General features: G+C 24.3%; 3 protein-coding genes across 4 annotated transcripts; 1 reads left to right on the top strand and 2 right to left on the bottom strand.

Annotated features, from left to right (window-relative positions):
• The first annotated feature begins 4,349 nt into the window (after positions 1-4,349).
• Positions 4,350-20,999, top strand: LOC113550876 (myotubularin-related protein 10-B). 2 transcript variants are annotated; one of them, XM_026952816.1, is made up of 12 exons: positions 4,350-4,614; positions 5,704-5,761; positions 7,899-8,035; positions 8,110-8,265; positions 8,325-8,449; positions 9,060-9,197; positions 9,256-9,560; positions 9,632-9,778; positions 12,401-12,573; positions 19,832-20,002; positions 20,062-20,277; positions 20,362-20,999. In XM_026952816.1, exons 1-12 carry the CDS (start codon positions 4,525-4,527, stop codon positions 20,581-20,583), a joined length of 1,938 nt encoding a protein of 645 aa, XP_026808617.1. In that variant the 5' UTR covers positions 4,350-4,524; the 3' UTR covers positions 20,584-20,999. The 2 variants fall into 2 exon arrangements, with proteins under 2 accessions (XP_026808617.1, XP_026808618.1); XM_026952817.1 differs by having other exon boundaries at positions 4,525-4,614; positions 9,063-9,197; positions 20,362-20,583.
• LOC113550878 lies at positions 14,822-17,169 on the bottom strand. Its single transcript, XM_026952820.1, has 2 exons — positions 16,985-17,169; positions 14,822-15,809 (listed from the first exon to the last, which is right to left on the bottom strand). Exon 2 carries the CDS (start codon positions 15,804-15,806, stop codon positions 15,318-15,320), a length of 489 nt encoding a protein of 162 aa, XP_026808621.1. The 5' UTR covers positions 15,807-15,809; positions 16,985-17,169; the 3' UTR covers positions 14,822-15,317.
• Positions 21,000-21,391: 392 nt separating the features above from the next.
• Positions 21,392-26,504, bottom strand: LOC113550877 (kelch domain-containing protein 4-like). Its single transcript, XM_026952818.1, has 9 exons — positions 26,315-26,504; positions 26,093-26,220; positions 25,672-25,842; positions 24,355-24,590; positions 23,089-23,255; positions 22,883-23,032; positions 21,929-22,156; positions 21,693-21,875; positions 21,392-21,616 (listed from the first exon to the last, which is right to left on the bottom strand). The coding sequence occupies exons 2-9, from the start codon at positions 26,198-26,200 to the stop codon at positions 21,456-21,458; spliced, it is 1,404 nt and encodes a 467-aa protein (XP_026808619.1). The 5' UTR covers positions 26,201-26,220; positions 26,315-26,504; the 3' UTR covers positions 21,392-21,455.
• Between the last annotated feature and the right edge of the window lie 96 nt (positions 26,505-26,600).

Here is a 26,600-nt window from a genome sequence, read left to right as displayed (position 1 = left end):
TAAAAAAACTAATAAGAATTACTGTATTAAATTTGTATATAAAAAGACAATATTAAATGAATATCTGATGAAAAAATAATTTGAAAATTGTATAGATTTAGACAAAATTTGTCAACATTTTGATTTTAAACGATCATAAAAATTTATCGTGACTATACATTTTTTATTATAATAATTTAGTGACTGATGGGAACGATCAATTAAATTTTAAATCATATTTGCTATCAATAATTTTTATCGGCTTAAAAAAAAATGTTTAATTATTTAAAATTGTTAAAATGCTTTTATAATTATACAATGTATAGGAAATCATAATGTAGACAGTTGGTAAAATTTTCAACATTCTATGATTAGCATTTTTGAATTAAAACTTGGTAAACGAATTAATTTTGTTGAAATTATACAAGTATATAGTGTAATGGTTCCAGTTTTTCCGATATCATGACAAGATCTGAACTTTTTTATTTTATTTTACTATTAACCACCCAAAGTACTAAATATATCATATTTGCTACAAGAATTCATAACAGAAAGAAAAAAAAACTAAATAATTTTAAAATCAATACGCATTCATTGCTACGTCCAGGATCCAAGGTATAATAGACGAATTTATTTTATTCTTGGCTATTTTTTAAATTTGACTTTTAAAACTCTCATGTTTGCAAACACTTTGCGGACCAGACAAAAATAAAAATTTTTTATTCTTAAATTATTTACTATGAAAAAAAATATAATTAAAATTATTTAATAAAATATAATTAAAAAAAAGATTTCATCGTTAATGAATTTAAAACGGATCGTGTACAATAACCCGCCGGTTGCCGACCAACTGCATTGGACGATCGGAAATAAAATATAAATCTAAGTAATCGGGGTGGCAGCTTATAGAAGTCAATAAGTATTAATTTTATGTATAAATATTAAATTTATTACTTCCCCAAAATTATAGGACAATTAACCTACGTAAGTATCCTTCGACGCTTTTCGGCGAAATCAAGCTGTGCCATATTAAAGTTCAAACGTACACCGTCACCGAAGAAACGGTTAGTTTATATCTTCTTTCTTCTTCTTTACACTTCGGAATGAAATCATTGAAAATTTTTATGAAAATGAGAGTACTTGTCGTGTACTGAAGGCTGTTGTTTGACGACTGTTCAATAAAATTATTAGAAGTGTTAATCGTCTCCTACAAATGACAACGATTGTCGTTTGCCATGGATGATAAATATTATAATAATGTTTTTTTTTTAGAACTCTTTGTGATTTTATAGAATTTATTATTATATTTCAGCTGTCTTGCATACGAAACTTTTGGTATCTATTTAATTTTATACGTAAAATCATAATAATTGTATATTATCCTGAATTTTATTTTAAATTATAATTTTTATAACGGTTATTAACGGTTTTATACGATTTGGCTGAACTAAATAATTAATAATTTTAAAAATATTTAAAAGTTTAATCATTAAACTGATAATACATACTAAATAGTTAGTAGATTATGATATATTACAAATAATAAAGAAGGACTTACAAAATTAATAAAATTAATTTCTAAGTATAAGCAGTTATTCACATTCGACTCGTTATAGACATATAGTCACATATCATTTCCGTTTCGGTACCGTCCTGTTTAGGAATAATACATACTTATTCTATTTTTACTGATTTTAAAATTAATCGATAAGTTCTAATTAATATGCTCAAATAATTTGCGATATTAATATATATATATACATAATGAATGCATCTATTTATTTTATTATGCTGTTTATTTTATCCTATAAGTATATAGTCCAAATATTTTGAAAATTATTATATTTATAAGAAATGCAAACATTAACATTTGTTAAAATTATCAAATAAGTATAGTAATTTGTTTTTAAATTACTAAAAAAAATAAAAATAGGTTGAAGAGAAATAGTTATCACAGAAATATGAAATGAATATCTAATAATGTCATCAAAATTCAAAATTCAGACAATTATAAAAAAATATTAATGCGTCTTTTCGGAAAACTTTTTATTTTTGTTAGGGATAAAAAAAACTTATATTAGTCAAGTACTCGGCCAGTTAAAAATAAAAAATGCTATTTATACAATTAATATAAATATAAATTATTATTCTATAAAATGGGTCTGGTAATATGACGATTATGTATTTTCAGTCTCACGTATTTTATGCATACGTATACGTCACCCGATGGGTAGAAGATTGTCCGGTGCAATAAGTATGTATTTATTTTATGTCTAAAAAAGTAAATTAAAGCTTCAAAAGTATAGAAATTTAAACTCACGTAAACATCGACTTTTTTTATAGTGAATCTTAGTTGTGTCATATTTAATTTCCATACGTTCAGTAACCACATCGCCGACTCAGGAACACCTTTCCTCGTCCGTCTTTACCGCGTTTCGAATTGAAGATATTGAGATATTTCACAAAAATAAGCTGAACAGAACGGCATATGCGTGTAAAATATCATGTATATTAAAGTATGGTTTAACGTTTTGTACGTCTATTTTTTTTCTCTTCGTTAAAATTATTACAACCGCCAATCGTCTCCGACGAATAGCAAAGATTGATGATTGCCATAGATGATAGATTAATATGATAGATCCATATCCATAGATCATATACTGTATTATTATATATTGTAATATTATTATTAACTTGACGTTTAAATTTTTTCGGGAGTCTGCTGTTCGAGAGACTCAATTGTGTACTCAATTTTATACAAATTGTATATGCACTACAAGGTGGAGGGCGGGGTAGATTGTATAGATGTTGTTCAGTACATTGAGACTAGATTCATTCAAAGTTTCTACTATTGGCATCGCATTAATTAGTAATTAGTTGTTGTTATCAATATTTTTCGCCCGTATTATTATTGAATGACACCCGTCTTCTCATTATTAATGTAAAAATATAATACAAAATATTATAATATTATCAATAATCAATATTAATATCGAAAACCATCATAATTATTTTCAAAATAGATAAAAATATTTAATTATACTACAATTTTCTTCAATTTTTTTTTTATTACTTTACTACTTTTTTTTTATGGTGAGTCGTTGTCTCAAAGACCCTTGGTGAGCCGCCACTGCAGGTGTTAATAAGTTTATGGCATAAATAGTTTAAAACTAATCTAGATAGTATTTTGAATACCTCTCTGTTAGTGTTAAATAATAATACACGAATTATTGGTGTCTTTAAATAATATTTTTGTAATAACTTAAAACAAAATAGATAACTATACCTATAATCGTTATTTTTCGTTAAAATATCTAGTTTTGTCAATATTCAAATCTGATATATATACTAACTGTAGCGCCGAACACGGGTATGAACTGGGGAAAATTCCCCAGAAATATTTATGAGTGGATGGGTGATAATCAAAAATAGTTTGTTATGCAGTATTTTGTATGTATATATAGTTAGAAATAAATATAGTACCATTCGAACATAACTAACTAAACATTTTTTTAGTAGGTGGGTCTAACACCAGCATTCTTTCCCCATAACATGAAATATAGATCGGCGCCATTGTACTTACGACTAACTTCTGAGACTGGGAGTGAGAATATGAATATAGTTAAAACTTTTAAGCAATAATAATAATATAATAGTAGCTATAGTTATATACTATTCTGATTAATAAAAAAAAAACATAAGATGGTGACCAGACATGAGTTATGGCTATTTTAACTGAGAAGTGAAATGTTCAGTAACTTCAGTTACTACATTTTAATTTTTTATTAAATGTTTAAACGAAACCTAACATTATGAAAGCTTTATGTATGAAATAATTTATGCGTATATTATTAAAACATTAGGTTATAATAGAAAATATTTTTTAATTGTCTATTAAACAAAAATTATATGGATTATGATTTATGTTAGATAACAACTGTTATACTAGTGTTACTACGATATAATCACGTAAAAGCATTTAAATACATTGATAATTAAAAATTAATAATAATAATTACAAAATTAATTAATTTGTAAAATTCTTATGATTTTTTTAATCCCCCGCCAATTAGATCCTCATGCGTCAATTGGATCCCCTTGCGTCAGTTAGTCACGGAGATCTAGCTGTCAAGGGATCTATGTGACCGTTCACCGTATGTTATACATCTTGTTTATCAATCTTATCATATTGTTTTTGTTGTTATATTTTTTGGTTATGTTTTATAATTTTTTTAAATTGTTGGAAATATCAAAATATTATTAATTGTTATTACTTAAAACTTTATCAATTCATATAATATTATATTTTTTACATACATTTATAAATATATAGGTTTATATACCTGTAATTCCATATTCTAAACGAATAAACGACGATTTACAATAATTATCATTCATTCTAAATCGTGATATAAATTTATAATTAATTAATTAGATAGTTGTTGATGTCATTAAACTATACTGTGATATGTTTTTTATTACTAGTTTGTCGATTATTAAATTTTATTTGTTTTAATAACATTTTATTGTAAAAAAATTAACCTAATGCATAGATATGAGGTAGCTTTAATGATGAATGAAAATCGATTAACAAATAGCTTCAAAAGTTATGTTGGCTGGGATGATGACGAACAGGTAAACAATTTTAAGTATTATTTTAATACCTAAAATATATTATATTTTACTCTATTTTTAGTTGACGAAATATATTTTAAACACTAGGCTTGACTATATATCAAACGTGCATCATAGGTTTTGTTCTTAGGCAATACATTTAATGATCTATGGCAGTGATCATAGTAGTGATAATACAAAAGGTATAACTTAGTATAAGTAACCATTGCCTTTAAATCCAAAGAACAATGTTATTAATATTGATTTGGTATAAATTCCAGACTGTAAAACTATTGTAAATTCTAAAAATGTTTTGTATTGTATACTTGTGTTCATTTATAGTTAATTTTGAGTTTTCAATAAAAATATTTTTGGAATGTTTTTATAATGTCTTCAATAGGATCAAAAATTACTTATTTTTTTAATAGTTATCTAAAAATATTTATTATTATTCATGTATAATGTGATTAAATTTATTTCTAGCTTATAGTTATATCTTATAAGTATAACATTTTTTTTTTTTGACAATAGCTAAAATCTGATTAATGCTTACTTAACATATATTATAGTCAGTCATGATAAGCTGGACATGTAGAAGCCATTTATACTTTAAAAAAATAATTCAAATAAAAAGTTTTATTTAAAGTATTTCAAATTTTTTTTATAATGGCTGTGTTGTAAAATTGTTGTTTACTGTATTTAATTAACATTTTGACTGCGACATGGATTGACCTAAGCTATTCGCCTGTGCGGAACATTTTTCGTAATAATAGTAGTAAGTATAATAAAAATATAAAAAATATCTGGAATCTCAAACCACCACCCACAAATTAAACAATTTCAACCGTTTATCTGTGGTGCAAGCACAAATAGTTTGTTGTATGCTGGTATGATTGGGAGAGATCAGAAAGTAATACAGGTTGTTGACACCCGCCGCATAGAACAAATATGATTTGTCAATGTCAGCAGTCAAAGTGTTAACATATTTCATCAAACCTTTGACTATCAAATTAAAATTGTAAATAATTATTTAATTGTAATCTATATAAAATAGATAGAAAGAACAGTATCATTCAGGTAATTTAATTAAATCGTGTATTTAATTTTTAGATTTCAAGTTGTGAAACATCATTTATTGAGCAAGAATTTTCACCTAAACTCCATCCAGGTATTTAAAAATAATGTATATATTTACAATAAATTAATATAATTATGTAACTATAATAACTTGAAAATTATAAATGCTTAAGTAATCTATAAATTGAATTTATTGTTACTTAATAATATATTTATGTTATTATTATTTTATATCAATTTTTTTGTTTGCAATAATTCTAAAATTTAATTATTTTATTTCTTTTTCTTGAATTTTAACAGATTATAGAATCATTCTGTAATACAACCCATTCTCACTATCAGCTGCTTTTGCTTTCCAGTTAGAATCTCCATTTAAAGATTGTCTCTTTACCACATCTTGCCATTTCAAATGGTAGTCCCAAAGGGGTGGTCCAGTTGTTCAAGAGATCTTTTTCCTTTTGTATCCTTTGTCATCACTATGTGTGATAGTGAGCTATGACTGCTATGCGTGACCAACCCACTGTAATCTACTCTAGATTGTATTTAATATATTTCTGGTTTCTGAAAAAGTTCCTCTAATTCTTTTTTCTTTTTCATTTGGTGGTTACTTCATTTTTAACTGAACCAAAAATATTTCTTAAGATTTTTCTATTCAAAACAATCAGTTTTTATTCATTTTTTCTAATGTCTATATTTCTGCTTTGTATATAATAATTATAGGACATAATACTGTAATGTATAATTGTATCTTTATTGCTATCGAATCCTCAGTATCTTTGTTAGTCTATAAAGACATTTTTTTAACGGTAAAATTATTGCTACTACTTCATTTTTAATTTCATTTTTATAAGTTAATATCAAGCTTAGATATTTAAATAGTTTAACTTGAATACATTTTTAGTAAACCACTTTTAAGAAGGATACATTCCCGTCTATTCCTTTTTGCCATCAACATATTATACTCAGTTTTGCCTTAATTTATTTATAAACCTGTTTTTTTTTGCTACTTCTTCCAATCTCCCAAATAGTTTTATGTTCTTAAAGCATTGTATGATTGATTTATGAAGACAAAATTTTTCACATATTTACAAGTTTATTACTATGTATATAAGATATAATAATTAAATATAGTAATACATACTAGGTATATATATTATTCAGTGATTTATAATTTAATTAAATGGCATACCAAGAATTTTCTCATAGGGGGAATATAAATGTACACATGTGTAATATTTTAATACACTTTATTTTATTAATATATTAAATTATTCATAAAAAAAATGTAATTTCCTAGAAGACTGCCATTATGTCAATTACTTGTAGGTATTGTCTGGTAATCAGTTAAACAAGCTTATTTATTTGTTTTTACATAAAAAATGGAAATCAAAAAAAAAATATTAAAGTGTACATTTAATTTGTATATACCTGACCCATAGAATTTCTTAAATAAATTTTTAGTCATTTCAATGTTGAAAAAAATCTCTCCGGACTAGCTGTTAAAACTGGCAACATGCAAAAAATCTGAAAAAGTTAATAAATATTAGGAAAAATATGTTTATTGCGTAATGAAAGTACATTAATAGAAGTCTCAAGGATTGAATTAAGTCTTAAAAGTTTTATTTCCACAACTTTAATTTTTCTGTAGCATTCTGTAATATTATGAAATATGATCCACCAATGATGCATTGTTATAATACATTTTGAAAATAAACACAGTATTTCCAATGTTTTAATCAGAAGGTACCTATACTTTTATGCACCATAGTAAACAATATTATTTTATATGAACATAATCTTTTGATTTTCACATTGTTATTTTGTGGTTACATATTACAAATTTTAATAGGAAAGAAAAACTTATAATTTATTTTAAAAAATGTATGGCAGCATTTTATTTTAACCTGCGAGGAACAAATAGAATATTCATATCAGCCACTAATATCACTCACCAATATTTTTTTCTACTGGAACATCAGGTTTTGGTGTAGATTTTGAGTATATTTTGTACTATTAACAGCTGGGGTGTAGGAAACAAAATTACATAAAATTAGAACTGATAAAAATAATAATAATAAACTTTTCTGTGTCATGTGCATATTCTGCATAACAAATTAAAATAATTATTATTATAATTATTTATAACAAAACATGAATATATCGTTATATATATGTGTGTGTGAATAATTAAATCTAAAATTAAATATTACAAAATTAATACATTTCAGGTGAAATGATAATTGCTGAAGCACAAAGTGTTTTATTATTTACTCCAGTAAATGAACAAAAAACTGGCATATCAGGTTTTTTGTTTGTTACAAATTTCAGACTTTCTTTTGTTACTTCAAACGAAAAACATTTAAAAGTAAATTTCAATTTCAAATTTAAATTTAATATTATTTGTATAATGTATTTTATTTTATTCAAAAATTGTTTCAGGAAACATCATATCAAGAAAATTTGCTTTTGGGTCAATATGATGTTTGTCTTTCCAATATAGATATTATTTATTTATTGACAGGGGACAAAAAAAAAAGACTTATGATAGGTCATCGTTTTAATGATAAAGTCAAAGGATTACATATTATCTGCAAAGTAAAGGAAATAATATTTTATTTTAAAATATATAATTAATAATTTATTTATGAAATTAGAATATGCGAACACTATCATATAGTTTTAAATTTTCACCACTTGGCCATGGTAAAATATTAGCGAATGCTTTACTGCATCATGCATTCCCAAAAAGACATCAGCTATTATTTGCGTATGACTACAGGTAATTGATTATTATTCAAAATATTATAAATATGTATATATATATGTATCATTATGTAGTTAATTCTGAATTTTATTACGTATAAAATAGTTACATAATTTTTTATAATTCAATCATTATTCATTATACGTGCTTAACATTTAGGTTCCAAAATTCATTATAAAAATATTTATCATGTTTCAAATAATTTAACTACTGAAATGGTTAATTTCTATATAAAAAAAGCAGGGTCTACTCAGACAAAAAGAAAAAAAGTTTGTGGTTTTAAAAACTATTAAGATAATCATGTCGTTGAAGGCAAGATTGAGGTTTAATTGGCTTTAGTTTTTACTTAATGCTTGCTAATTTGTTATTATACTGCGTGTGTACATTGTATAAAATTTTCTATATTATTCAAGGTATCCTAATGTCAAGTTGTATGAACAATAACTAAAATTACTTGAATAAATCAATATTGAGCAGTTTTGGTTTCTTAAATATGATTTAGTCGACATTAATAGGTCCATTATATTTTAGTGAACTATTAATGATTACATTTTTATGCAACCTGGCTTAGAATTATCTAAGAATTAAAAACAATATCATAAGTTCTAAAATTTATATTTTTAAGTAGGGAGCCAAATGTTCAAAGTAGATATTCAACACCTACATTTAGATGTCGAGATGATTGGGAAAAAGAACTTCAACGTACCAAATGTTTTGGTTGGACCTTAAATTCATCTAATAATAAATTTCGCTTATCTCCAAGGTAAGTTAATACTTCATAGAACTATAACTATTTCTATAGAAAAATAATATGTTTATAGCTTGCCACAGTATATTGTTATCGGATCTGCAGTTATTGACACTCATTTACGAATAGCAATGCAGCATTTTCGAGATGGACGACTACCAACTTGGTGTTGGAGCACTGTAAATGGAGCCACATTATCTAGAAAGGCAGATGTTGTGGATCCATCAAATCTAACTCAAGAAAATGCTATGTTAGAAATAGTAAGGAAATCGCATCCTGGCCTTCTTAGACCTTTTATAATGGATTTAACCAAAAATTTGCCATCGCCAAAAGATGTTAATCAGAGTTTTATTAAATTACGAGAACTTTGTGCTCCTGGTTTGTTCTTTTAGTTAATACATAATTATTTATATTCATTATTTATATTAAAAATGAATTTAATATATTAGAAAGTGCACGGCAGTTTTGGGTGCAAGATAATCATTTTTACTCACTTTTGGAAGCTAGTAAATGGTTACAGTATGTTTCGAGTTGTCTTAGCTCTGCTTTAACAACTGCTAATAAACTTAATAGGAATGAGTCAGTTGTATTACAAGGTATGTATACTTACATTTTTAAATAGAGATAAACTATAAAAATTGATAATCATTGCAAATATACTTTTTATATTTTAAATAAAATAAAATAATGTGAAATGGTACTTAATAAGATTCATATAAGGTCTATTTCACAAATCAAGATAGTACAATATACAACATATTCTTATACAATAATTATATTTTATTATTTCTTATATCTATAATTTACAAATATTACTTATTAATCCGTGTAAAAATACATAAATGTTATAATTTTATATTTTTTGCTGATCAATGTTTTAGATTTTGAGCAGAGCTCTGAATATATTGAGCTAAAAATTATGTGTATTTTTTGTCTGTATAATCAATAAGTAGATGAAAAAATGCTTTGATTTTAAACTATAAAAGTTATTTGGTTCTTTATAACAGTGGTTCTAATTTTTACTTTAAGAAAGTCAAAATTAAAAATTCTCAGCATTTTCCAAAATAAATTGAAAACAATTTAAAGATAAATGGGAATTTTGATGGCAATTTAGTTTTTGATAAAATCAATTTTTGTCTTTTATATCTAAGAAATAAGAATTTTAATTTTAATTCAATATTGATTATAAAACAATGTACTGGGATGTTTGCAGTTCACATTCTTAGGACAATAAAATAATATTTTCTCGATCGCCTTTTAACATTTTGTTATAATTATAAATAAATAACTGTAAATACTTGAAATAATAAAAATATTTCAACTTTGTTGTTGTGACTTGTGATTTTTAGACAATTTTAATTTTCAATTTTAGATTCTAAACGAAGTGATTTTACAATGATGTATGTTTTTTTTTTTTTTGTCATCACGTTTTGGAGTAAAAGTAATGCTTTGATTTTTGATTTCAACCCTTCCTTGAAAAGGAAAATTCATGTAGTTGGTACTTTAGGGGGTCAAAAGTAAAAATTAAAATGTCCAGTAATTTTCAAAAACATCAGGAAAAACCCTAAAAAAGTAACAAAAAATGAAAACTTTTATGCATAATCAGTTTTCGATAAAATCAATTTTTTATTTTGCTGCAACTAAAAAACGAATCATTGTAAGTACTTGAAATGTTCACCAAATGTTTATATTAGCGTTATCTATTTACAATTAATTTTTTTAAGTATTTTGACTTTTTATAAGCTATTCATAGACAATTAAAATTTTCAATTTTTCTAAATAAGATTTTTTTATAAAAAAAAATTGGTTATCCAAAAAATCTTTAAAATTGATTAGAAGATTTATTATAAGTTGTAATTATTGTAGTAAAAATATCATTAGTCAGAATATTTGTTTATAAGCATTTAATGTTCAAATTTTTACAAAATATATCAAAATTGTGAAAATTTGCAAGAAATTTTGAAGATGTTTTTGATTTATATGATTTATACATAATGTTAAAAAACCCATTACAAGGTTATCCATAAGTCTTCTTTCAAGTAACTGTAAAAAAAAAATTCCAGCGTCAATATAGAAAAAATTTTATGAGCATATGAAATTTAATTTTTTACGAAATCGTGTAAAATAATGATATATTACAATTTAAATATAGGTTATAATATAATATATCCTACTAATTATCATTGACTAACAAATCATGTCCGTTCAGAATTGTTTTTTGGGTACAATGATACCTCATTGCATTCAAATTTAACACATCCATTACAGAGACCTACTCTCCACCTCTACTATACAGCAAAGTGATACCCACTTTCCCACAATTTTTTAGTTTTTTTTTTCATAGGTTGATAGAAATAATTTTGTATGTTTAAAAAACTAAAATTTAATATAAGATTCTTTTTAAGTTGTTTTTGTAGATGTGTAAAAACTAAAAATCTTTAAAATAATAGACACAAATTATTTTTGTAACAATTTGAAGTTTGAATTTGCAAATAGTTTTGCACTTAAAAATGCATACAATTTACAATTCTAATAGCTAATGTTTAAAAATGTAACACAAAGTTCCTTTTAAGTAGTTCACATTGAAATCAAATAAATCTGAAATAGTAAATTAGCATACTTTTTTTTTCTGTTTATAATTCATGTTCATTAAATACTTAGATAATATTAAATGTATATACTTCGATATATATATATTATATAAATCTAAATATTGTGATAATAATATAATTTATAACTTATAGATAATTTAATGAGTTTGATAGATAAATTATAGGTTTGTTTACAGATAAAGTAAATAAAACGATTTTTATATATATCTTTTTAGTGGATTTTCATTGTAGTTTTATTTCATGAATAATATTTGACGATTGTATAAGGAATTAAAATAAAATATTGTATATTAAAATAAAATATACATTTCGATTATTTAAAAAAAAATTCTGAATTAAATAATTTGTATTTTTAATTTTTGTCCTTGTACCTTTCAATCAGAATTTGGTTAACATATTAGGTTATGACCATTGACCCTTCAATACTTTCTCAAATTCCTTCTCAGACCTACTTTACTTTAAACTTATATCATTATTGATAATTATTGATTAGACATGGATAGCATCCCAATTATTAAAGTTCTTTAACTGTAAAATTCTACAATTCATTATAATAATAATAATAACACATAGTGAATACTAATTTATTATTATTTTATGTTATAGAACGAGATGGACGTGATTTATGCTGTGTAATATCTAGTCTAACACAGTTGATGATAGATTCTCATTTCCGATCCATTGTTGGACTACAAACATTAATCCAAAAGGAGTGGGTTGTTATGGGTCATCAATTTTGTACAAGACTTGGTCATGTTAATAGTACTGATTCGGTTAAAGTAAAGTATATATATATTTATATATATTTAATATAAATTATATTTTTTAATATTATAATGTATAGCTTCTGAAATTTGACTATTTTATATAATTACCAGATTGATCAATTTAACAGTTAATAAACAATCTACACTTTTAGAACCATATACCGTGTGTCCCAGAAAACAGGGTACACTTTATCACTCATTACCCTTTAAATATTTTTAAATTCTGTTTGCTGGACGTAAACTACACTAATGGATCATAAATTCCTATGACTTACAATTCTTTTAAGTCCTGTATTTTGCACATGCGCAACACAGCTTCATTTTTTTTTAATGGCAATCCCTATTTTTAATACCATTTTTAAATTAATCAATTTTTTTTCATGCAATTTTTATCTATTAATATGTATTCTAAACCCAAAATTTGGCGACGTTAGAGCTAAGTATAACTTTAAAAAAAATGTATTAAATTCAATTTTTTTTAGTTTACTTATTTTTTTGTTCTAAACACCGTTTGATACTTTATACATTTATTATTAGTAATAAATTATTTACTATTTATGAATTATTTAACAAAAAATACGTAAACTAAAAAAAAAATTTAACTTAATATATATTTTTTAAGGTTATACCTAGCTCTAACTTTACCAATTTTGGGTTTAGAATACATGTTGATATATTAAAATTGCTTAAAAAAATGATTAATTTAAAAATGGTATTAAAAATAGGGATTGCCATTAAAAAAAAATGAAGTTGTGTTGCGCATGTGCAAAATACAGGACTTAAAAGAATTGTAAGTCATAGGAATTTATGATCCATTAGTGTAGTTTACGTCCAGCAAACAGAATTTAAAAATATTTAAAGGGTAATGAGTGATTAAGTGTACCCTGTTTTCTAGGACACATGGTATATTAGAAATTCAATTTAGATTCTGAGTAAATTAATACATGAAATACTCACCACATATTTACATTAGCACTTTCTAGAATTTTCAAATATTTTAGCAATTTATAGACATTTAAAATTTTTAATCTTAATTTTTATTTATAAAATATTTTTTATTAGCCTTTAAACTTTTTTTTAAGGTTAAATCATATACATTTTTTATAAGCATTTTAAATTAAAATGTTAGAGACTTTGAGATTGCTAAAATATATTAAAATGAAATTAGTTTTTATAATTTTGTTATAAATTATTATTTTAAAAATATTAATCATTGAAAAATTTTACTATTAGTTATTATCATTTCATATACATAATGAAATCTTCAAAATATTTTAATTAATTTTTTATAAGCTATTTATAAGCATTACATTTTTAGCCGTGGTTGAAAATTTAATACAAATGATTTTATCGTAAATTTAAAATTCATGAAAATATTTACTGTGGAGACTTTCAGCAATTACGTACATATTATTCTTTTTTAATAGTATGAAATTCCCAAAATCTTTTTATCAATTTTAAGCTATTAATACCATACTAAAAGTATTCACACAGTTATAAGTATGTTATACTAACGTAGTACTTGCATACTATACTGGACTTATGTGACATAATATTACTAAACTCTAATTTCTGTACAAATTAGTTTAATGGGTCATATATTACTAGTAATATAAATGAGTTTTTGAAGGTTAGCAAAAGAAAAATTGAAAAATTATCAATTACTTTAAAAATGGGTATTTGAATAGGCAATATTTAAAAAAACGCTTGTTCAAATTTAATTCCATTTGAAACTTTTAATTTTTTACTCGACTTTATAAATAAAAACCACAAGTTTAAATCTTTATTTTTTTATTATAACTGTTTCAATTTTAATTAATTTAAATTATCATTTATATCAAATTATTATTATTTAAAATTTCATTTTCTTATGCGGTTTGATATGGAAAAAAGAAAATTTTTAATCTTTTAGGTTTTGAGCTAAGAATTAATGTATTGAGTTTAAAATGCTTTTTTTCTACATAGATAGTTGAATTTTCAGGTTCAATATTGTTTTCTGTTAAGAAAATAATTATAGTTGGTATGTTTAGGGAATCTAAATTAAAAATAATAATAATAATACAACTGTTTAAAATAAATGTTAAAAATAGGAATTTGTATGTAAAACTAGTTTTTGACAAAATTAATTTTCTTATTTCAAAAACAAATAATTGTTTAATTTATAATAATAATATAAATATACAATAAAAATATAATAATGATTTAAAAAATATATTTATTTCAGAATTTATATTTTAATTGTAAAATCTTTAGTCATTCATGTTTTAAATTTTAAATTTATTTGTTTGCTCATTCTTATATTCTATTAATACTTTAAATTTACAGTTTAATGCATACTTATATTGTATGAAATTATAACTATTAAAATAATAATAACTTACTCACTATGACTACAATGCAAAGTACTATAAAGGATATAATTATAACTTGTAACCAGTCCCCACACTTGGGGTCAACAATCTAAATATACTTAGATAAAACAGTATTGTATTATAAGGTGTTTTGAATTGTTGTGACCAAAGCAATTTTCCACTTAATAAATATTTAACTATACATCTTATATTAATTAATAATAATGAATAATATTTAGTCTCTAACGAGAAATATGAGTCAAGTATTAAAACAAAACAACATGAGGATTAAATATTTTCATTTTGAAATTCAATGAAAAATTAAAAAATTAATATTATATTATATTTAAAAACAAACTAATATGTAAAATAAAATATGAAAAAAAAACTTTTATTTAAAACATTTTAATATTGATATTCTTCTTCATGATATACTGTCCAATCTTGACAGAAATCATCTCCATCTGCTTCATATCTTTTTTTTAAATTCTCTACACAAATTTTGATATCAATTTTCAACTGTTCAGGTAATTCCAATTCATCAATTGCTGTATCTCCAATGTTGTTAGCCAAAAGTCTTCTAGAAATTGTGTATGTGCAAAGTTCTTGTAAAGTATATAATGGAGTGTTAATTTTAACTATGATTGGTGGGCATTCATATTTTTGGTAATGAAAAACTTTTTTTCCATTCCCTAATAGATATCTTTTTGTTATATGATCAAAAAATTTCCAACTAGTATTAATGTCTTCTAGACCATCAAGCTGATATTCAGGTTCATCGTACAGTAAGCAAGTTTCACATTCAAAATCTTCATCATAAGGTCCTTTTTTATATATATTAATGTCTGATCCAATGCAATTTACAAATTTAATGCCTCCTTCATTTCTATCCATATTCTAAACATTCAAAAAAAATATATATTTACTATTATTGTAATTATAAACAGTTATTTATTAGTTTTTATCTTTTTTTTTTAATAAAGTACTGCAAATTTTAACTGATATTTTATTAATTGTTTATAAATTGAGTATATGTGTCATATGCTATTTACACGAAAAAATATATTCCAAACTTCCTTAAACATTTTTATTGGAGCTTGTAGTCCTAAAGTTGTCATTGAAATTATAACAGTCTTATATAATTGTATTTTTAATTTCTCTTAAAAATCTTTCAAACACATTGGTCGTATTGATTGAATGCTACCATTCTTTCTACAATTGCCTTTCGAGTAGGTTTATTGCTCCATGTGATTTTATAATATTATATTTTAATTTTACGTGTATCCATAAACAATTGAGTTGTTTGTGTTTGAGCACCTGTATGTGGGTTTATGAAATTCTTGCTGTGGTTAACAGTTTGGTGAATAAAATTGTGATTTTTTCAAGTGCTGTATGTCCTCCACTCATCTGAATGAATTGTTGATTCTGGTTCTATTTCTTAAATTATTATTGGTAATAATGTTTCTTAGTACCTCTTATTATCGTAACAATAGTTGTTATTGTTGTTAATGTATAAAAAATAAAATAAGAAAATGTGTAGATAACTTTATTGATGTAAATAGCATACAACACCAATAAATAGACTGTAGATCGCATACAACATGTGTACCATAAATTGCTTCTAGTTGATAAAAAAAAAAAAAAAAATGTTTTAGCATTTATTATTAGTCATCAATTCATCATATTAAAATTCCTCGATACTTTTCACTTAAAAATTTCTAAATATTTTTACAACCATTTTATAATTTTATAATACAAACAAGTTTTAATGCCTTTAAATAAAATATCTATTATTATAGTTATTAATTGAATAATTTATTTTGGAATCGTACAATTTTAATGAATGTAAATTTATTATAAAAATTGATGATACACATAACTGAGTACCTATGCCCTTATTCCTTAAACGTATCATTTAGTATATAGTATGTAAAATATGGAGTGTTTTTAAAATCATAACATTTTATTATATTTACAAATTTGTTTTTTTCTGTTATATTTTAAACGAAATAATTTGGTATTTAGAAGAAAAGTTGCATTAAGATAAAAAAAATAAAATGATTTTAATTTACCTCCGACCTTGGACACTTATGTAAATCGAATTAGACGATGTTCAATTTAGTATTTACTAAACCAAATTAATATGAAATACATTATTTATTGATTGTTATCTGTTGATTAGAAAGTTGTAATTTTTTTGTTTACAAATTGTGATATAAGGTATAGATATGTATTTGTATAAACATATTATCTTTGGTTATAATACCAACTATACAGCCATGAATGCCTTCATCTATACAGCATAACATTTATCTTTAAACTACTAGAGCTATCTACCTTCTAAATTTTCATAAGATAAAAGTTTTACAAACAATAACAATATTTTGTTGTTTTTGTGGATAAATAAAATTATAAATATTGTGCAATAATAATCCCAAAAAATTTAATAAAATCAAATTTTCAAGTTCTATAAATCTATAATATAATTAAAATGATTTCTAATCTAACATATATAAATAGTCTATTTATAATATTACAAGCTATACGAGACACCAGTTACCAAACTTCGAGTTAATATCTTGGTAGTGCTAAAAATTACAATTACGTTCGCGTTCGCTTCGCTGTTAAGCAACTATCCGAGATTGGAGAGATTACTCTTTGGCAATATTAAATTGTAACTATTGCATGTGATATTCGATAATCGGTCAAAATATCCATATGTACTTATCTGTTTTTCCGAAAATAAGTGCATTACACTTTACTTTTTTATTAAAATATAAATATATTATAATACATAAATTACGTTAATAGTAATATCACAAAATATACTGCACAGTGCACACACATTAGTCAAATAATATAAAATAATTTGTTTTTATATATACAGTATACTAAAAAAAATAATTACACTATTTTCTAAAAATTTAGAAAAACGTTTTAAAAATTAGAAAATTTTATCTTATTTTCTAATAAAATTAGCAATAGCATTTAAAAAAATTGGAATGGGATAGTATTACTAGTTTCTTTTAACGTAATTTATGTATTATAATATAATTATATTTTATTAGAAAGTAAAGTTAATGCATTTATTTTCGGAAAAACGGATACATTTAGATATTTTTTTCTAAATTCGTGATATTAACATTCTAATATGCTATTATTTAGAAAAATTGTATATTGTATTTGAACCCACCTCTAGCTATGAAGCCGATTTAACCCAGAAAAAATGAACATTTATAAAAAAAAAAAAGGCGCTATACCTTGGTTTTAGTGTAACTACTGTAACTCAGTTTAAGTGCAAATCGGTATTGTACCTCGCTTTATTAACTAAATTAACTGATTAATCCGACTAGATTGGATTGGATAGATATAGTAATACTATTTATAATTAATTTATTTGTAATTATAGAATATACTATAATAAATTGTATCTATATTAAAGATATGTTTTATATTCAAACTTGGTTAGCTATAGACTATAGTACTACTCAGTGGCGAAGCTTAAGTTTTTAGTTGAGGAGACATTGAATAAAATGACACTAATACGCTTGGATTTCTCCCTTTTTATTTTACCTATTCGATAATATATTTTTTTTTCGTATGAGTAATTAATAATTCCATCGTTCAAAATGACATAAATTATATCATCAGCCATAAGGAAAAAATACAATATAAAAACAACATTATTAAGAAACACTTAGGTACCTATCGGTTATCAGTAATAGCGATTTACTGGGGGCAATGGTGTGACAACGCGATAGCGATGTCGATGATTGAGGAAATCCGAATAGCGAGACATGTCTCATAGCGAAGATAGTAAACTCTACTTACATTAAAATCCCCCCTGTACCCGCGCGCCCATAATTGGGTGACGTTGCGATGCAACGTCTCTTTGATTTAATATAATATTTGGAATGACTCACATGGCAGTATTGAGCGCATCTAATCTATTTTAATAATTCTTAAAGACTATAACTGTACAACGAAAAACCAATTTTAACAAATATTAAAACATATATCATTTTTATAATATACATGACGTTAAAATTTGTGAATATTTTATAAAACAAAATCATTTTTCCTGTGTTCTAATTTCTTAGTGGGTAGACGTTGTCTCATTGTCTCCTATGACATTTCGTCACTGGTACTACTCTATAATGCTAACTTTCCTATTATCATATTTTCAAAACCGGCTGACTAGTTTTTAGATTTTATCAACTACAAATGTCAAATGGTCTGTAACTAATAGCAACCCTATATTAAATTATAGAAGCTGACAAACGAAGTTATAAAAAAGGTAAAATCTAGCTTACGCCCAAAGCTTGTTATTTTGTTTTTAATGTGTTAAAATACTTTTAAGGCACTCGCAGAGTTTCAAATAATATCTAAACAATATTTAATGCCAATTGGTTCAGATGGTTCATTTATTTATGTTATACCTTTATACAGATTGTTAAACAAAACTCTGCTATCAGTAAACCTATTTAATATTTTTCTTGTAAATTTTATTGGCAAAATCTCTTTTGATGTTTATGCTTTATGATACTTAAGTTGGACGTTGGGTGTATACTGCTATGATGCTGAACCATACTTCTCAATATTTTAATTTTCGAGTTGATGAAAACTTACATTTATATGTAGAATAGGTAAAAATTAGTATAACACTAATTCAATAAATTTAAAATGCAAGAGAAGAAAAAAATCCTGTGAAATAATAATAAATCCATAAAAAATATTACATAAAATAGAATTTTTAAATTATAAAGAAGAGAAAGTTGGGTTTTAGCAATAAAAACTGTTCTTTACATTTATTTATTATTAATTACAATAATTATAGAGTATTTTTAGGTTAATTGAATAATTAATAAATAATTTTATAAATATTAATTTAATAATTTTTTCTTAATTATATTTTGCAGTCACCATTGTTATTATTATTTTTGGATTGTGTGTGGCAACTACTTCAACAATTTCCCTCAAAATTTGAGTTTACCGAGACTTATTTAACAACTCTTTGGGATGCATCACATGTTTCCATATTTGATACATTTTTATTTGATTGTGAACGTGATCGTCATTGTGCTACTAAGGTTTGGATTTATTTAATCTAATTCTCAATATTTTTAGCTTTTACAATAATTTTATTCAGGATGTTAGTCCACTGATGTTACGTTCAATATGGGATTGGGAAGAACAATTTATGGATCATGACTTGATCCAATTTCATAATCCTCTTTACAATGCCTCTAAAGTTAAAGACGATCTACTAAAAGTATCAACAGAAATTTCAGCTCTTAGTATTTGGACACAATGTTACTATAGGTTTTTGCCTACTCTAGAAATATCAAATGGAGGTAAACCATTAGTAAGTATCAATTTTTGTTTATACTCAATTTTAAAATTGTTTTTTTAACAATTAAAATAAAATATTTTTAATTTTTTATCTTAGGAAGATTTTGCAGTCAGAACACTTATAAATATGAGTGATAATGATTCTAAGGATGCTCAAGAAGTCTGTACACCATCTAACATTGGATCATTTTTTCCATTTACACATTGGAGATCTAGTAATTCAGTTCCTCCATCAACATTAACAATTAGCTCCTTATCTTTAAACACTAGTGATTTACAAATGGAAACATCATTGGTTGAAATACCCGAACATCTATAAATAAGCAATAGCATAATAAAAATATTTCATTTTAGTTATTCTGATAAAAAATTTAGTTCAGCTTGTTTGTTTTTGGCAGGCTATTTGCAGGTATCATATAAGGCTAATTTTAATACTACTGATAACCATATAAAATAATTGTACATTTTGAAAAACTAACTAACATTTAGTAACTATTTCAATTGACACAAATTCTACAATAATACACTTGCAATTTGTATTAACAAAAGAAAGCAAATAGTATTATTGAATGATAAAAAATATATCTATATTTTATTCCAATGTCTATTTTAGCTGAAAATGAATCTATGTGCGTGTGTGTGTATGTGTGTTGTTACCTAAATACTGTTATTTCTATAATAATTTATTTTTAAAACTATTTTTTACAGTTTAATTTTAAAATATTTATTTTTGTAAGATACATTGAGTTATTGTTAAGTTTATTTTTAAATACTGTTTATGTATTAATTTATTTGAAAAAAAAGTATTGGTACAAATCTGTATTAAAATCAAAATGTGATATATAATAAAAACTAAACAGGAAACATGATATTCATAGTCTAAACCAGCCACTGATTTTTTTATCTTAACATATTTTCTTATTATTATTGTAATGAATTTTTTTTTTTTTTTACTCAATGCACTAATCAAAAAATATTTTAAATCAATGACTAATCATGAAATTAAGTAATGCATGTGAAAAACAACCTAAATATTTTTTAAATTTCTATGTAAAATTGCTTCATTTATAACATTTAAATAATAATAGATCCTCATAGGCATATAATACATAATAAGTAAACAATAGTTTTCGTATGATTTAAAATGATTTATGTTGATTATAATTTATTTCCACAAAATAATATTGTAATTCAATCAGTATCCATTTGACCATCTGATGATGATGAATCAGATTCATCAGATTCTGAAGAGTCATCAGTTGACATACTATCATCAGAACTACAGTCTGAATTCACAGTTTTTAATATATCATCACTACAAATCACATTCCATTTTTTTAATTTTTTGGTGTCTGAAATTCATATTTAAATGCAAATTAAGTATTCAGATATTTTAAATTAATTGAAATTATAAAATACTGTTTTTACCTAATGAATAAAAGTCGCTGAGTGTCAGCGATTTTGAGCCTTTTTCGACAATTCCACCATAGACAAACAAAGTATTATGTTTAAATGTTAATCCACTATGAGACCGAGGAGTTGGTGCCTCTGAATTCACCGAACATTGAACTAACTCAGAATCTAGTTTGTTTGGTTGTTCTTTAACTGAAACTAAAAATAAAAAATATTATTAAATACAAATATTTATTAGAGCAATTATATACTTAATCTCCAAGTAGGTGTATTTTGTTCCATATCTAACATGTACAAATCATTATAAAATGTACTAGTTAAATCATCTTCTCCGTGTTCTTCATCATAAACACCACCAAATAAATATGCCTTATTATGTCCCATAATTGGTGAACTAGATAAACTACAACGAGCAGTTGGTAAAGAACCAGCTTGTTTAACTTTTGACCAACGATAATTTGAAAAATCTGTATCACCTTCTATAAAATAAAATAAAATAAAAGTAAACAATGAATATTTTATTTTATACTATATGTCTATATAATAATAATATAGCGATAGCAATTTAAGAGAGAGGAAGTCAAAATAATATTTATGTTCTCTCTCTGACCCATGCACAACATACCAAATTTAAGTCAGCGAAACCAGACTTCCTTGTTTAGTCAACTTTAGCACCTATTAGAGTAAATTTACTTATTATACAATTTTTTAGTTCAGATCATTGTCCGAGTTATTAGCTGTTTTAAAATATTTAAATTTGGATAAAAATTAAAACATAAAAAGCTAAGGTAAGGCACTGAATTTTTAAATTTAAGTTTAATAGTAGGTCAATTCACTTAAATCCTAAGCCCAACCAACATAAAGATTGTTCTATCACAGAATGAATTTCATCTAGGTTGTACTGATCAATTTGCTTTGTTGCACATGGGTCAGAAAGAGTAATCAAATAGTATTACATACTCTCATTATATATATATGAAAAAAATTGTGGGAGAAGAAATATTCAATAGTATTAGTTTAATTGAAACTAATTTTTTTTTTAAAAGTACCTTCTTTGACATATTTTTAACGGGATAAACTTTTCTTATACTTTAGTTTCATCTAATTTTAAACTTGGATGCTATTCGGAATGTCGCAGAATGACTACTAGTATTAATAATTTATTAATAGCCATATATAATTTTGTTGTTAAAATTTAAACTTACTTTCAGGAGTTAACATGTACATATCAATTAGAATTGTTCCTTTATCATAATCTTTCTTAACTTTTTCTTTATAATAACCACCATAGACAACAATTCTACCATCCTCCATAGCAAACATTTGACAACCAGATCTTGGTGAAGGTGCTTGCCCTAAAAATAATTCATAATCAGTTTTTAAATAAAATATACACCAATATTAATCATACCAGAAGTTTTGATGGTTTTCCATTTATAGTCAGCCAAACTGAATGCATATAAATCATTAAAATATTTATAGTTATGAGTATTATCCTGAAATCCGCCAAATAATACCAAATGACGTTTGCTAAGTACCATTCTGTGACCACTACGGGCGCAAGGTCCTCCTTCTGCCCTAAATACTGAATTATTAAAATCGCAAAACAAACTAGTTTACCACATATGTGGGTATTTCTAATTACATTTTTTGAATGAAAACAATGATGCAATCAGAATTGAATAAAGCATATATATTGGTATAGTGTGTCTACCATAGGCGTGCACACGGGACGAGCCCCGGCTAGTTCGGAATCTTTTTAGGGGCATAGTAAAATTTCAAATTGGTGTATATTATATTAACTCTATCATTATATTCATGGAGATCATGAACATTGTATTTGTCGTAATAGTGAAATAAAATTAAAAATATTTGTGTACCACTATATAATTTTTATTGATTTATTTATTTATCTGACAAAAACATTGTGCTCAAAATATGTTCCTAGTATGACCACAGAATACTTAAGAGTCTATACTCTATACTTTGTATAGACAATGGCCTATCGCCTATAGGAAATAAGAAAATTAATTTATCAATTATTACATAATTACACATTTATACATTACCTACTAAGTTTATATGTATAGTTACATATAAAAATATGCATTAGGTATGTATTTTAATTTAACTTCAAAAATATACAAATACCTAACTATGTCTAGTACATTAATGTTGTGTGCACATACAACTTGATTCTATTTTTATAGGTATATATATTTTATACAGTTTTAAATTTACAATTAAAATATATGTAGTATGTTTATGTGTTAAAAAAAATTAGGGGCACTGTCCAAATATTGGGGCACTAATTTTTCTAGGCTTGACCGGAAATTAAAGTCTGCGCACGCCTATAGTGGTTACACTTAGTAACTATAAGGTATTGAAAAGATAAAGCATTTAATAAGGCCAAATAAGGTTTACCAGCTCTGGTTGGATTTGAGATCAATGAAATTACTGTGTATAACTTTTAAAACATTCATTTGAATCACAATGAGGGTGTATAACACATTTTAAAAATGTATATAACTTAATAAATTTTAAATGGATAACATTTTTAAACTAAACTTAACACACCAAGTTAGATTGTACAATTGTTCCTTGGAGAGTGAAAAATTTAAATTCTAACTAGATTTAAATACAATTATAATTGATCTTTTAAATAGTAATGACTTACATAACTTTTGTCCAATTTCGATTCTTTAGTCCAAAAACCCACAAATCATTATAATGATAAAATTGATACTCTGAAGGACTGGCAAATTCTCCTCCAAAAATCCACAGTTGTCCATTATCTACAGCAACACTTACAGCAGAGTGTGATGATCTAGAAGGTGGTGCACCGGGAGCATCCACTAAGGTCCATGTATTATGACTTATATTATAAAATATTAAATCATTGTACATAATAGTCTGAAACAAGATATGATGAGTTACCAAATTTTACTTGAAAAAAAGGAATTAAATTATATTCTTTATTAGATTAACACATATAATTAAAGGTTAAATTGTAGACATAACATTAGATAATTCTAATCAAAACAATGAATCTACAGGTCTTACAATAATGATTTTTATTTTTTTCATCAATTTTAGGAACAGTAAAACCGGTTAAATTATTAACTTAAAAATTATTTTCACAATATTTTATGATTGTTAAATTTTGACTTATTTGATTAATGTTTTTCCTATGAATGTTGACAAATGTCTTCATAAATCATACATGTAACACTTTAAAAATATCTAGTATGCACTTATACATGCAACAAATTTTTTTAATTGTTTAAACCTGAAATGTATGTCAAAATCACAAAAAAATATATATTATTATGTAGTTAAAAATTTATAAAATATTAAAATAAAAAACTACAGCTTGAAAATATCATCAAAGGTTTTTAATATTTCTATAAAACATAGGTACAATAGTTTTTCTTTTAACAACTTTAGTTATTAAGTTACAATTCAAAAAACATGAATAAATTTGAAACCTAGCTTATATCTATGTGTATTATTTTAAGGTATTTATTTAATGAATCTAATCATTGCAGTCAAGTGTAACAGATCTCTAAGTTAATAATAATAATATATGATGCAATGATTTTGCAAAAATTAGTCCATTATATATATATATATATGTATATAACCATATTACACTACTGTTAATAGTAATATAAATAAATTATTATACACTCTTAGAAATAGAGACAACTTTTTCACTAAAAAATTGTTTTTAGAACCATAGTTTATATTGAATTCAAATTTAATAATTGATTTTTGTCCTTACTCAAAAATGCGGTACATAATATGTACCTATTATTTTTTATTTTAAATTTATGTACTATATGTTATGTATAAATTACTAACAATTGAGTTAATTTTAAATAAAATTATCTTAAGCAAATATAATAATTTAAATAAAAATTAATGCTGTTTCCAATGAAAAAATAGTAATTTAAAGTAGAACTTAACTTAGAAAATAGAAATTCCTACTTACATTTTTACCATTATGGAATTCTCCTCCAAATAGAATAATTTCATCTTTATCTGGATGTGGGACAAATGAAAAATTTGATCTTCTCGATGGATTATCAACTTTTGTTTCAGTCACCTTAACTTTTGCTTTGTTCTTAGCCTCAATATGAGCCACTATAGTGGATACTTCAGGCTAAATAAAATTAAAAAATATAAAGAATATGATACAAAATTAGGTTACATAAACTAACAATCATCCATAACAAAATAAATTTATTATTTTGTCATGGGACAACATAATGCTATTAAAAACGATTAGACATATTTGAGTATATTTTATATATTAATAAGGATTAATAAAACTAATTTTAGTATTTTTTTTTTAGATTTTCTTGGAATAAACTTGCCCCTACCTTAAATATACTATAATTTAACATATATACCTCTCCAATTTTTCCAATATCCTTTTTAATTCTTTGGGCTATTTTTTTTTCTTTTTTGGCAGTTGCTTTTTCTATACGTGATGCTCCTTTTTTTTTATTTTTGCCCATTATCACTTACCTTTAATTACCTAAATTAATATTCAGTTTTATAAATAGTATGTATAACAATCTTTAACGAGTATAAAATTCTAAATTATAAGTTTTCAATAATAACCAACTTACTTCTTTAAACAATTGTCAATTGACTAATGATTATAATTAATATTATCTATGCTATACGGAACTAAACTGTGAAATTTGTTAATAAATGTTTAAGGCTTTTATTTCTTATTATTTCATAATTTAGCAAATAAGAAATAAGAATTCTACATTTCAATTACAATAAATATTTTGAAACCACTAACCACGTTGTTTTGCTTATACTTTAAAGTTCTATAGTTTCTAGATAAGCAAATCGTTATCATATTATTATGTTTATCTTGTATCTACGGCGGTCGATACCCAATAA

Source organism: Rhopalosiphum maidis, chromosome 2, assembly GCF_003676215.2.
Source record: "Rhopalosiphum maidis isolate BTI-1 chromosome 2, ASM367621v3, whole genome shotgun sequence".
Classification (NCBI taxonomy): Eukaryota; Metazoa; Arthropoda; class Insecta; order Hemiptera; family Aphididae; genus Rhopalosiphum; species Rhopalosiphum maidis.
Note: the sequence above shows the minus strand (reverse complement) of the source record. Positions and strands in the feature narration are given on the sequence as shown.